This window comes from Hetaerina americana, unplaced genomic scaffold, assembly GCF_022747635.1.
Source record: "Hetaerina americana unplaced genomic scaffold, ioHetAmer1.1.p SCAF_6, whole genome shotgun sequence".
Taxonomy (NCBI): domain Eukaryota; kingdom Metazoa; phylum Arthropoda; class Insecta; order Odonata; family Calopterygidae; genus Hetaerina; species Hetaerina americana.
The window spans coordinates 13,525,946-13,540,845 of NW_027287205.1; the positions used below are offsets into that span (position 1 = coordinate 13,525,946).

At 43.3% G+C, this 14,900-nt stretch overlaps 1 protein-coding gene across 2 annotated transcripts in view; it reads right to left on the minus strand.

The window, feature by feature from the left end:
- Window positions 1–14,900, minus strand: part of LOC139695035 (uncharacterized) — a 194,508-nt gene that overhangs the window by 20,596 nt on the left and 159,012 nt on the right. For both annotated transcript variants that reach the window (XM_071593626.1, XM_071593627.1), the window contains exons 3-5: window positions 8,252–8,441; window positions 4,161–5,495; window positions 542–822 (exon numbers count right to left, since the gene is read on the minus strand). In XM_071593626.1, the coding sequence (XP_071449727.1) occupies window positions 542–822; window positions 4,161–5,495; window positions 8,252–8,441 (1,806 nt within the window). The remainder of the gene's footprint in view (window positions 1–541; window positions 823–4,160; window positions 5,496–8,251; window positions 8,442–14,900) is intronic.

Here is a 14,900-nt window from a genome sequence, read left to right on the forward strand (position 1 = left end):
CGGTTTCCATTCCATCCCCCCAAAAGTATTTTTTAGCCAGGAAGAGTGATAAAGTGATAATCGAATCAATTAATCTTTTGTTATTATTTTAGAACTCACAACAGATTTACAATAAGCAATGAAAAACATTCTTTTGGTCCTGATCAATTCCTGCATTCTTCCTGTTCTTTCTTTTGGACAACCAAAAAAGCCAAATGATCACTAGATTTTCCCTTTTTCTTATTGGTGGAAAACACATACATGGAAATGTGGGGACACAAATGGTACTCATCAGGAAAATTTAGTCTTGAGGCCCTCACTATTAGTATTCATTTCACCGGTTAGCATGGACAGATGAATTTCATGATCTCTATGTTCATGGTAATGATTCTGTAAAATAGCATTTAGTTTGTAAAATATGAAAGCATCTCAATTTGTTGTTTACTTCCCTGGGATCAATATGCCAAAAGGTAAATTTGGAAATATACTACATTGCCTTTCCTTTGCAATGATGCTCAAAGATCTTGTTGGTCAAATTCACTTCCACTGGGAAGGCACTCACCGTAGGTTGGGCCCGTGATGCTCTCATTGTATGTTACTTCATTCTTCACGGGGCTCTCGGTGGTTGAAGGGTGCAACACATTCATCCGACGGCTCGTGCGGGGAGAGTGGGTGGAAGTGGTTGCCAGTGTGGCTCGGGCCGTGGCATATCCACTGCCATGGCTGCTCCCCTTGTGGGGCTCCATAGAGGAGGTAGTTGTCACTACTGTGGGGGATGGGGCATCCGTCTGACCAGAGGTATCATTTGATTCAGATCCCTCTTCATGCGCCCAGTTTCTCAGACTAATGAAAAAGTGAAGACAGCATTGAATACACCAACCTACTTTAAAATTTTTGAGTCTGATGAGGATTACAAATAAATACAAAAATAACTTAATCCTTGGCTTTGTTTCATTTACATAGTTATCATAATGACATAAGTTCTCCTATTATATTAGCAAATTTAAAAGCTCTAATCATGCAGGCATATTACTCTGGCAGCTACATGCTGTAATATAAATCCAAATCTTTTGAATCCAAAACTGCTTAAAAATGGATGCATCTATTTTATTCCTTTTTTTAAAACTCAATTAAATTTTAAGGTTGATATAATAATGTGGTCCAGTGGATGATACTGTACAACTTTGTTTTTAATATGTTTTAGAATAGATAATAGCATACAGCTCTGGGAGTAAGGTTGTTGATAAAAAGTGGAGAAAATAAAATGCATCCGTCAACATATTGTGGAACTGTTTCATATTAGAGCTAAAAGTTGCCTTTTTGAGTTATTCTATCCAGAGAAATATAGTTTGCTTGATCTAGGTTAAGGTTCAAAACTATTGATGAAAGCAGGCTTCACTTATTAATATATATATATATATATATATATATATATATATATATATATATATATATATATATATATAAGTGGGATGAACATCTTCCCTTATATTTAAATATAAAGTATATATGTATACATATATATATATATATATATATATATATATATATATATATATATATATATATATATATATATATATATATATATATATATATATACATTCAAACACGAAATCCCGCCAAACGGCGAATAAATACTCATATATACAGAAACAGATATAAGGAAAAGGGATAGGAACACATATAAAGGACGAACACAATAGAGGTGGGGAAGGCGGAATCGAACGGATCACAAGAGTAAAAATATTTCCTCAACCGGGACTCGAACACCGGATCTTTCCACTTGCCGGGCGGATGCTCTTAACCACTTGAGCTATCGAGGATAGTCAATTTACCCTGAGATCCGTGGGTCTAATATGTCGCCAAGCGCCCCGATTCTTTCAGCCAAGAGATGGCGTCAGGGGGCAGTTTCACCCACCAAAGGAGAAATAGACAATACACAAGGAAAGGAAAGGACAGTGGGTTAGAATTCATACAACATCATACAGGAAAGGAACAGTGCGTTTCGTGGCACGCATAGCCAGAAGAAAGAGATGAGCCACATTGGCCGAATACACATTCAAACACGAAATCCCGCCAAACGGCGAATAAATACTCATATATACAGAAACAGATATAAGGAAAAGGGATAGGAACACATGTAAAGGACGAACACAATAGAGGTGGGGAAGGCGGAATCGAACGGATCACAAGAGTAAAAATATTTCCTCAACCGGGACTCGAACACCGGATCTTTCCACTTGCCGGGCGGATGCTCTTAACCACTTGAGCTATCGAGGATAGTCAATTTACCCTGAGATCCGTGGGTCTAATATGTCGCCAAGCGCCCCGATTCTTTCAGCCAAGAGATGGCGTCAGGGGGCAGTTTCACCCACCAAAGGAGAAATAGACAATACACAAGGAAAGGAAAGGACAGTGGGTTAGAATTCATACAACATCATACAGGAAAGGAACAGTGCGTTTCGTGGCACGCATAGCCAGAAGAAAGAGATGAGCCACATTGGCCGAATACACATTCAAACACGAAATCCCGCCAAACGGCGAATAAATACTCATATATACAGAAACAGATATAAGGAAAAGGGATAGGAACACATGTAAAGGACGAACACAATAGAGGTGGGGAAGGCGGAATCGAACGGATCACAAGAGTAAAAATATTTCCTCAACCGGGACTCGAACACCGGATCTTTCCACTTGCCGGGCGGATGCTCTATATATATATATATATATATATATATATATATGTATGTATACATACTGTATGTACTTTATATTTAAATATAAGGGAAGATGTTCATCCCATGCTTGAATCCTCTCATAAGAGTATGATAGCCACCTAACAGTATACATTGAATGGACAGGCAAAAAGTTCAAGGAAAGGTTAAAGGAACATGAAAAATGTTTCCATAATAATAATATAGCATACATTTCAGCCAAAATTGTATGTACTTGAAAATGAATATGGGGTGATTTCTACCCAATGAGTTTGCACTATGAAAGCAAGGGAGCCAGTCTTTCTCCTCCTCAGCATTGTGAAACACCCTGACACCAGTGACAACAGAGACTTATCCCTGTGGTACCCTCCGGCCTAAACTCTCCCAAGCCAAAGGGTGTTCCTGCTTCCATCTTCCTAAGGCACTATGAATATGTGAACCATAATAGCTTCTTAAAGAGAGTCACCTGGTAATGATAAAAGTCAACAAAACCTAGTTCCTGCTGCATATTTAATTTGGAAAGACTAAGATTTGTGTCCATTTTAGTTTAGCACGGAATATAAAAAAGTGAATATTTCTCTTGGATAGCATAAAAATGTGCAATTCTTCCCACACCATCAATTTTTTGGATTGAACCAAAAATAACATAAGCCAGGATAAGTATAACTGTAAATGAAATGTGAAAGGTGTGCACTTAGGGAGTGTTCTAGCACATACTATGATTAAGAGAGAGGGCAAGTTATGAGTGGGTATTAAAGATTGTGGATGGGTTGCAATAGGCAATTATAAAAGAAGAGTACTTTGCCAGCAGGGCCATATTGAGAAAATGGAATAGATTGAAATCACTAGACTTCTATGAGAGAGCTGTAAAAGATTCTAAAGCATGCACTAAGTTAAGATAGTCCACAGTGTAGGCGGTCAAAAAATCTTCCAAGAGCAGTGGTATCAAGAATCTCAGGATGAGAGAAGCATGGATGAAACAAAAATGAAAGCCACAGAGGAGAAATCAGGATGCAAGGAAAGAGTCGTATAGAAGAAATTAGCGAAATTTCATCACTCACCTTCCATATTTCCAAATCAAACTTTATCTGAATTCAAGTATCTCTAACCCAAAAGGCATTAAGTTATGCACATATGGCTGTTGATCACTTAGCAATGAAAAAGTCCTACTGACTGTGTTAGCTTTCATACAGGCTATCTCTTAAAGCCTGCAATCCTAATGACCATCAAAATTTGACAGTTCTTTCAAAATATTCATTACCCATCGAAATTCTCAAGGAACTAGCATTAAAAATTACAGGATTCCCCTCAAAGTTTTAGGATAAATTGTGGTTTAACAGGTTTTAAGATTACACCATAACTTCGGTGCCAGAGTTTGAAAGAACTTTAGGCATAACAGTTTTAAGTTAGTTAATTTACAATAAATCATAGTTTATTTTGAAAACAACTCGGCATTCTCACCTCGTGGCCTCCTCCATTTTCGTTCGGGCTGTGGTATCGGCGTCTCTCTCCGTGGATGTGGGGATGAGGGGCGTCGTCCCTTCAGGGACCCTCGAGGTCTGCAGCGTTGCTCTGGCCTCCCCTCCACGCGCAGACGACGCAGGGTCTTGGTCCTTGCTCCCCACTGTCGGAGCGGCCGTCGTAATTGTGTGGCCGGTATCGGCATAAACGCCCTCCTCCATCCGCTCCTCCTCCCCGTACTCGGGAGAGTCCGACGTTTCTTGCTCCTCCCCTGAATGGCTCTCGATGGCATCCAGGGGTGAGGGCGCGGAGCTCCCCGTGTGCTTCCCGCTTCCAGAGGACTCCTCGTCCGTGGCCGAGGGTTCCTCGGTGGAGTCCTCCTCCGCGGGTGACTCGGAGTCGTACACCTCGGACACCACACTCGAAGACGAGTAGTCCAACTTGGTGCTCTTCTCCACCACGACGTACGACCGTGTGGTCCCGGGCTCCTCGAAGTCCTGCGACTCCATTCTTATGAGATGCCTGTAGTAGAGGCTCGTTCCGTCCTCGTCCGGCGCCGAGTCACCCGGTGTCGTGCTGCGCTCCTCGTGGGAGCCGCTATCCCAAGGGTCCTCGCCCTCCGCGTCCTCCTCCTCCGCGTCCTCTGGTTCCTCCCGGAAGACCCCCTCGTTCTCCTCACGTCCCTTGTCCCCCGCCTTGCTCTTGTACTTCGTCTCCTTCGACGCTTTCCCACCCTTGCCCGCCGTCGAAGTCTCAGGTGTTGAAGTCACCAGAGCCGACGTCGTCCTCGTTGACCCGGGCGTTAAGGTCTCCTTACCCGCGGCCGTCGAAGTCTCCTTACTGTCTACCAGGTCCATGTCCGGATCTGCCGCCGCCACCCCCCTATCAGCCGTAACCCGGGGCGGCCCGAGCCCCTCAGAGGTGCTGGGGAACACGTGATTGCCCTCGATGGCCATGGCGAATGTGCGGCCAGTGGTCGTGGACGGCGGGTAGGGCGCGGCGTCGCCGACGTCGGGGGGGCGTGGGGCGCTGGACACTGGCGGTGCCACTACAGCGGGAGGGGAAGGGTCAGCCGAAGCGTTCACCGCCGCCTGGGGGACGACCGCCGGCAGGGCGTCGCCGCCCTCGGGGGCGTGATTGGAGGAGATTTCGCCACCGGCGGGCATGGGTGCCTCCTCGGGACGCCTCTCGCCTTCCCGCGCTGCCACGGCCGTCTCCTTCCCCGCGGCCGCGTCTAGGCTGGCATTTCCTGGGTGTTCCGCCGGGACGGTATGTCTGCAGTTCTCGGTGCAATTAGGTGCGGTGTCTGGCGGATCGTTGACAGGTAAAATTGACCTGACAATAAGAAGTGGATTAGTATGAACGTTTCCTTGGTGGTTTGACTGCTAAGGCTAGTCGGATTTTGGGTGACCTTCCCCTTCAATTTGTCTGCTTTTGACTGGAGTATCTCCAGCCATCTCCCTACTGTATTTTCAGGTCAGAAGGTCGCTTTTAACATTAGACTCCAGCAGGGTGACTGTAAGAAAGCGGCCGAGCCTACGCGGAGGATTACTCGAAAATCGTGCGCCTTCGGCAATGAGAATCATATACCAACAGATTTCACATAAAAGTCTACTTCAATCCCTTTTGTCCTTTTCATGGTGCGGTATCTTCGATTGCGTTAATATTTTCCCTATAGAAAATAAAAACAAAGTTTTAGGAAGCTTAAACGTTACAACTCTACTTAAAACCTTACAAACCTGTAATAACATTAGACGTAAAGCATCATCATGGGTCACCAATACGAGGATTGTTTTACAGCAGCTCTCCAAACTCTTCCGTTGCGTGCTATTTTTTCTTTTGCTCAAAGTTTTGTTTACTTGCGTCATCTGCTTTTCATAGTTCATCCTTGGCTTTCCACCGCAGATCTTCCTCCATATATTTCCTCCAGTTCTTGTCTTCAGTAAGACATCGCCCCTCAGGATGTGTCCAATTAACTTCACTCTTCATCTTGTATTTGGCCTCCACAGGATTCTCTCCATCCATGCTTCGAAGCACTATTTCATATGCTAATCTCTCTATCCATTATATTATCATCACTCTTCTGTAGTAGCACATTTCTATCACCTCCCTTTTCTCTGCTTTCCTATCGTAATAGCCTCACATTCGTTGAATAATAGACTCAATGTGTAACTCTAAAAGAAACGCTACATTACGTCTATGCTGGCACTATTTGCGGTGAAAAGCTGTATCTTCAGATAGAAAGCCGAAAAAAGACTAATCATGATTGGGAAATATATAATATGAAAGGCAAATTCATGTAGTTCTTCGGACAACTACTTATGTATCTAATCTAGTTACCTACCGCGTTAGTAGTATTCTAGCTCAGAAGTTTGTTCGATTTGAACATGGACCTTTAGGAAGCTGAACCCGGCCATAGTTTTTCCATTCCAGGAAAATGATCATCTTAGTGGGGCGCAGGGAAGAAGGAAGGAATGACCTCTTCCCTGTTGCCCAAGATGAGTGTCAACCCGTTCATTCACGCCTTTGTGAGACACTCTCAGATTAGCTGCGGGTCTAATTTTGGGTGGAGAATTTTGCAGTATATAAGAATTATTGGAAAAATAAATTATTAAATTTAGAAAAGAGGAAATATGTTTATTCATTTGGAACCAATAATTCCAGCCCATATTAGATCGTAGATTTCCGCGGCGCCCAGATGAAAGACTCTTCATTCTCGGGATGCCACCGCGTAGGTTGTTTTGTAGACAACAGTTTCGCCCGTGTTCCAACGAGCGTCTTCAGGTCGAAGTGCCGGGACGTTGTTTTGGCCGCATTTATATCCACGCAAAACTCCACAATGAATCAATTATTTCCAATTTAATTCAATCAATGAAGTGTTTATTTAACTTTGACGTGAGCTACAGATCCAAGGCATATGCCATTCGCATTCTAAAGGGCGAAATATGACAATAATATAAATATTCGGTCCTCAATAACCTTTTAAAGTATGTACAGAACACTCCCAAGCTGTACGACCGACTTCAAACGCGCATTCAGATGGTCTAGATATTAAATATTTAGTAAGACTTCATTAAAAAATCAAGGCATGAAATAAAGAACACACTTTATTCGTCCACGGTATTTTATTTAGGTACTACTAGTTTCAACGCCTTTTCATCAAGTACAACGTTTTGCTGAAACCACTGGCTTTAAAAACTCAGGGGATGAATAAGACATCGAATCTTGGATCACGACTCGATGTATCACATACCTCCTAATTCTAGTTATGAATGCAACGTGGTACCACGACAAACTAGTCATTGAAAATTCTTTTGACTGTTTGTGGAAGAGCGGCGTCCATGCAGTGATGGTACGAAGGTTAACGGCTTCACAAATCACAATAATCAACGCTGTGAAATTATTGCTGGAAATCTTTTTATGGATTGCTTTCCAAATACTGCTCCACTGGAAGAGTCAATTTTTATTCTGTCGCTGTATTCGCATAGAAAGTCGGACAAGTGTGTTCATCTGGACATGTCGCCTGCTTTGCTCCTAGTCAAGGCTTTCCTAGCAATGGGAAAGAATTTTGGCGCGAACGTGAGTCGCTGGTCACATTCCGCATATTAACAATTAGTATAATTATGAAGCTATTTGAGCCGTCACATAGGCAAATTTTTCCATCGGACGTAAAACTGTTATCATAACTTTTCACTATTGAGCTCAGAAAACAATTTTTATGCTTGATAGCCTAAATTTTAGTCATGATGATACACTTTATTTTTCAGTAGCAACCCATAGCAAGTGGTTGTCTCACAGACGTGTAAGTAATTACAGTATTTTTGTACTTTGTTATCATGCTGCATGCATAGCTAAATGTAAATGTATTGTCATGTAAAATTTTTCAACTATTACATTAGATACATTCCGTAAGTTACTAACTTTTCATACACGTATAATTTTAATAGGGTTTGGAAATACAACCTTCACGCATCGACGCCGTGAATAGTCATTGCTCTGCAGGCACAAACTTATCGGTTTACTCTACTGCGGGTGATGCCTCATGTAATTTGTGCACTCTAGAAACTAGATTAGATGGGTGGTGATCTCACCTGGCCCCTGCTTTGTCCCCACCGGCTAGCACGGCGTTGCTGCTGGCCCTGGGAGCCGGCATGGAAAGCACCTCTAGCGGCCCGCCGTCGGCGGTGGCGTTGCCGCCCGTGTGAGGGGCCGGGGGCAGATCGGCGGCGGCTATGCGGGCGGGGCAGGCCGGCAGCCAAGGCAGCAAAGCCACTAGGAGTCCTGAAAGAGACAGAGAGAGTGGTCAGTGGTTGAGTAGCTGGAGGAATACGCGAAGTGATGAGAGGAAACTGCTGGCACGCATGCGCACGAAAGTTCAACCCATCCACAAATACGTAATACAAGTCGAGTCGCTAGCTTCATCTTAATCGGGCATTCCGTGGCAACAAGCTGAAACTTTCATTGCCATGGATGGGGAGGCGAAGATAATTACAGGATTCTATTGGCGTAAGTTGGGATATTTGGTGCATAGGTATCGAGGACCGAAGCTATTAATTTCTGTACTCAAAGAAACACTTTCTGGGAAACCAAGGCTTTCAACTATACAGGAATATTCTCAAATTTCGAATTTTCAAATCCCTTCAAATGCAACTTATTTAAGTAATATCTACATATATGTTACCCTCTCACTACAGGCCCGGGGGCCTGGGGGACAGGAAGATTAGAGGACGCCAGGCTCCTGAATGTCAATTCTGGAGCACGCGTTTTGTACTTATCATCGTTTTTACAATCAGGCCCTTCAGTCGGAGTTTTTAGAATACTTAACCTAGTTCTTGTTTTGATCGCGGGATCGTAGCAGTAACCCCGCTCTCCTCTGGTGCCATGAGGAAATTACTCCGCCCATCAAATAGGGCGTTAGAGTGTTTGACCCCTAGATGCCTTCAGTTGAAAAATGGGCAATGCTGGAGGTCTTGGGTTTCTCTCGCTCTCCTCCCTCCTCGCCTCGCCGCCCGAAATCCCTTGCCAATCGAGCACCGATCCGCTGTGTTGGAAATTGCCTCGCCTGTTGATCCCCTTACTGTGTGACTATAACTTAAGACGGCTTGTAATGAGGAAGCATTCGAATGAGAAAGTGAAGGAGAGCGTTATTTCTCGTTGGTTACACCTCATCTTGAGTATTCATCGAATGTTTTTGAAATCCTTCACAGAAGGACTCAATGTCTGAATTAAAAGTAGGATAAGTACAGAGGAAAAACCTCCCGAATTCATGGGGAATTGTGATGAACAAACGGAAAGTGTCGCTATTGGATAACCTGGGCTAAGAGATAACTAGAGCGCGAAGATTACACACAGGATTTAAACTATTAGATAAAGTCAAATTATTATAATTTATGACTGGCAGAGAGGGAATGTATAGCTTATTAGCTCCCCATTGCATTAATTAGCGGCGATACGTTAATGGAAATCAATTTAGAACAGGGTAATCACTTTTTCGGGATACGGAGAGTCATTGTGATGTTTAAAACGGTAATAGAGGGAGAATTTCACAAAAGGTAGGCAAACCAGAGAGGTTTTGGTTGGAATCATTGGAGGTAGAAAGTTTGCAGAGCTAACGAGAGAGTTCTTGTAATAGGTTGTAATGGATTTAAAGATATTTTCTGTGGTGTTAGTCAGGGCGTAGAAATAGAGCAGTATGCAGTAACTGAAGAGCCCGTTCAAATCCTACCGTAACCTGGTAGGCTATCATAAATCATAATTTGTGACCAAAAAAGTAGAAAGCATTACGTATGATAATTCGAACGTTTTGAAATTAACACTTCACGGAATGCCATTCATCACCAAAAAGAATAATGGCTGGTGGCCTGACTTTCCCTGCCACACGCTTTGGTGGCGGCTTGAAAGATATTAAGCTCTGGATGAATCGAATGACTCTCCAACTTCCTTGTCCTGAGCATCCGTATTCATCAGTCCATAACCACTCCTTATCAACATGTTCGTTCGACAACATGCTAATCCTTATTTTTGTCGCCCACCTTTCCTCGAATGATTTGTCTTTGTTAATGGTCCCTTCCCAACAAGTTTCAAATCCATGTTTTCCTTCCTTATTAACACTTTACACGTTATTTCCAGCAGATATCTTTCTTCTCTGGCTCTTCTTGATACCTCTTTATTCCTTTCCCTATCACCATTCTGATTCATTACCTCAATTCGTCTCCATAACCACGACTTTAAACTTTGAAGGAAATTCTATCCTTTCGCCTTGATGAACCACGTGACTCCTCTCCATACCCAATCACAATACAGGGGAAACATTTCTGCCACTGCCTCCGTAATTTCCCTGGAATAATGCCGACTCATTGAATGTAATTAAATTGGAATGGAGAGCTCCCAGGAGAGAGTAGAGGCATAATCTCGTAGAAATTCGAATAGTTGGCAGCACTTGTTGCCACCGCGAAACCGCGACCTATACCATTCCTCCCATCTTCCCCACGAAACAATGGAGATCCGAGATTGCGTGCCTGGTAGGCATATTCAACGAAGTCATCGAGACTACCTTCCCCCCCCCAACAGCCCCTTTCCCACCCCTTCCCCCATTTGTAGGGGGGTGGGTGTCCTATCTCCCCACGGGATCGGGGAAAATTGTTTTTGGAAAGAAAACTGCCACCCACACAAACACACACGCACCCGCACGATTTTCCCTTTCATTTTGCTTTCTTCCCCCTTTCCCGGATTCGACGCTGAGATATAGGAACACGGGCCCTCAGAGTGTCAACAGAAGCCCGAGGATAAAATTCCAGAACACCTTAAAGTCTTCGGCCAATTTCCCCAAACATTTACCTAAGCCTTAGGTATCTTAGAATGCACTCTCCTTTCATGAATATGCCATTACGTTGATGGGAAAATGTTTTCTGATATAAAACAGAAATACTTCTGAGAAACCCAAACACATTTAAGCCCACGCCATAACCTCATTCAATACCTCCTAGTTTCCCCCGCTCCCTCATAGGTCTCCCAAAGCGTGGATTCCCCCGATTGCAATGTCCTCTTCGTCTTCTTCTTTACTCATTCTCCACCCGCCTGTGGGCCGCCCTTAAATTACTTTGGGCTAATTTTGACTCCTTTCACCTATTCGTCGCCCTTTTTGCATTAAGATCCGAAAGACGTAAATCCCCCATCTTCCGTAATTATCGGCGCAGTATAAATGCGTGACAGACACCTTTTTCTGGCAAAGAAAAGGGAAAAAAGCGCATTCTGGTTTGACAACAGCTTGTTTCGCTGCGATTACGTGTTTGTGTTGAAAGTGTACACTCTCTTCGAAGATAGCTTGTTTTTTACCCTTTTAAAGATATGATTATACACTCATTGAAATGAAATAAATATTCCGAAATTCTTTTCATAGATGGATAAATGCTAAAATAATTCTGAATTGGACAGTCTCATTAGCGATATTTTCACCTCGTCTTTTTTATGATAAAGGACCATTAAAATTGTTTCTTCTTAACATCTACATCTACAAAATATCCCGCAAGCCGTCGCAAGGACGTGTGGCAGGGGGTGGTAGGTCACCAGCCATTCTACATACATTCACGATATTTCCTCTTGCACCTGGCACCCCGCGATCCACCAAAAACCGCATGGAAAGGGGGCGATCGAACACCAACCATGCAACATGCCTACATATATTACGAGTATTACATGGTTATCAGCTATTACTATGCATGCACCAAGAGGACAAGAATATGCGTTGAAAGAGGGCAGGCACACATGCAATTCAGACACTTATTACCGGTTAGTATTCTACGCATTCCGGACGGACAATTCACCAATACAATTGAATTGATATACATTCATCTACACCCAACCTGGCTCAAGGATGCACGGCGGGGGGCGTCAGAACGCCAGACTTGGATAGTGTTTTGTAGGAATTTAATCTTGCAAACACCTATTTTCGACAGCGTGTACCTATTATTTTATTTTTTTAGTCGAATCTTAATGAGTGGATCGATAAAAGTAATAAAAGACCTGATGAAAGAATCCTCCAGAGTCCACTACCCCAACGCCGTAAGAAAACGTAATGAAATGGGACACTCCCTCTCCCACAAAGTATTACGCCATTTAAGAAGAACCCCTTTACACAAACCCTTTCGCTTGTGCGGATTCGAAGAGAATGATCTACAGAAATGGTTCAATAATCTCCTCACCCTTCCTGCAGGAGTCCCCTTCCGTGATCCAACGGCAGAATATATACGCTATCCCCGGCATTCGATCGATTATCCGCCATTCGATGTCTCGCTTCATCACGAGCGCGCTCCCAGTACTCCTAGAGCCTACGAAGTCAGTGGCTTCCCCTTTGGGCGGGTACACACACACCACCCCTGCCCCTCTCTTGGGGTCAAAAGGCCGCATGAGGGATAGATGGGGAAATCGAGGGTTTTGAGGGCTTGCGTCCTTGTGAAAGAGTGCATACGTGGAGCGCCAACCGCGCCTCCCTTTCCATCTCGCGCTGTCTCTGGGAAAACCGTCCGATTTGCCTTGTTCGCAGTTCGCCACTATTTCAATGCATACGCACTTAAGTCAAAGTGACTTCCACATCTTCTAAACTCAACGCCAGTGTCACCAATACAGTTTTTGAAAATACATGGGCTACACCAAGTGGATGAATACTAGTTGAGTCTTTGAATCTCTTGCATTTGTGAATCAAAGCTCGTCGACATGGATTTACTGCTGAATGTGATCAATTCAAAAGGCAGGATACACTCCGTGCAATCGCTGCGTTTCTAAAGTTTTATTTTCAGTTCACCCTCTAACGCTCGTTATTCCTCCAGAAAAATTATATTAATTTATTTTTTATCAGTGCAAAACAGGTTGAATATTAGAAGCTCTTTCGGAGACTTTTTTCGACATATTTTTCATTCATTTAGGCATCAGAGATGGATATTTGAAATAAAATTACGAATCAGCTGCATCCCGAAGGTTTCCGATGAAATAACTCAATATGCTGACCAGTTATTATCGATGCAATGCTGCATCCGATCAAGAACCAACAGAAAAGACAAACACAATTTTCCTGGCAACTTTTCGTTGCATTTACGCACATGGTCAAGAGGAAAATGATTTAAATAAAAATGGCAACACGTACTCAAATCACCCTAAGATTGATGAAATACACGACCATATTCCGTCATTAAAACATATTAGCTTGCTCTCGATACACGTAATTAGTATTGGTTAATTGCATTGCGCCAAATTGTGTTCAAAGAAGTCAAAAAACCTCCTTACTTAACCTGAGGAATAGCTTTTTATTCTATATGCTGAATGTACGTAGTTTGCAATTTAGCGCAGCGTTTCATTACCCCCTCCTCCTCGACGGACGCCTCCCCCCCCCCCAATTCTCCCGTAGCCCCTCTCTCCCATGCCCGGTCGGAGAGGGAACTCTTTTCGCGGAAAAAGTCGACGATTAACCTTGATCTTGGGGTCGAGCCGCCCGCATTTTCCCGTTCCCATGGCAACGCAACAATCGGAGAAGGGACGGCGAGCCGCCCGGAACTTTCGCTTCTCTGTGCCGGAATCTGAGCGCGCGCGCAGACGCTGCAGGAAAAACACTCAGGTGTTACACACCGCGGAGGAAGGGGACGGAGACCCTATTCATCTAAAGGCGACGGGGGTGCACGGCGCTGGCGGACAATACATATGGCAAAGGAGGCACTTCACCAGGAGGAAGTGCAGACACACAGTCCCGGGCGCAGCTCTTCATCATGGAAATGTCCAATTACGTAGTCGGCATTAAAAACTTACTGGAGATTATACTTTTCTTCGGCGACCGGCGAAAATATGCAGTTTTTAGTTTTTTTTTAGTTTAATGTAGTACCTACGAGCCATCGCTAATATGTGTGGCAGGGAGTGATTACACACCAGACTACCCTTGACCAAAAACACCTTTCCCTCCTAACGGGGTCGGACAAACGTTATTTTATTCGGATCCCTTATCGTTCGTGGAAAAAATGAAATCTTCAATCTATCTCTCCGGTACTTTATCTCTCAAGTTTTATTGACACGATCTCTCCAACAGTAGTAAGATGGAACTAATAACACATTTTCAACATCATTACTTAAGAAACATCCTTCCAATGTATGCAACAGATTTTCTTTCGGGAGGGATATTGCTTTTTTTTAAATTCATAACTATGAGGAACTTTGTCGAAAGTTTTTTTAAACCAAGATAACCGCATCCAATGGAGCAATGTTCTCTCCCGAAATAAGAATATAATGAACAAAAAGCGCAAGTTGGATCTTGCAGGATTTACCCTTTCGCAAACCGTGCTGATTTTTCATCAATAACTCCAGACTGTCGAGGTATTTCATGATCGAACCATAGGTTACATGATTTTGCATTATATGGATGTGAGGGAAATAGGTCTGTAAACTTTTCGGTTCCTCCTCGTCCCCATTTTAAATATAGATGTTACACTAGCCGCATTCCAGTCAGTGAGAACTTTTTTCCCACCAGGCCTTAAATATGATATCTAGACACGGTGCAGATATTTGCAGATTTTTTCTATGTATCGTAAAACATGTTAAGTGTACTAAAATATACATTTAATATAGTATATATTCGGTTCTGGATTTGAACAGAGTTCAGACTTCTGTTCTGGTTCTTGACATGGTATGTATGCAGCATAACTGGTATTTGTCGCCGTTATTTTTTATCAAAGACATCGTCCGCATTGTTATATCGACGAT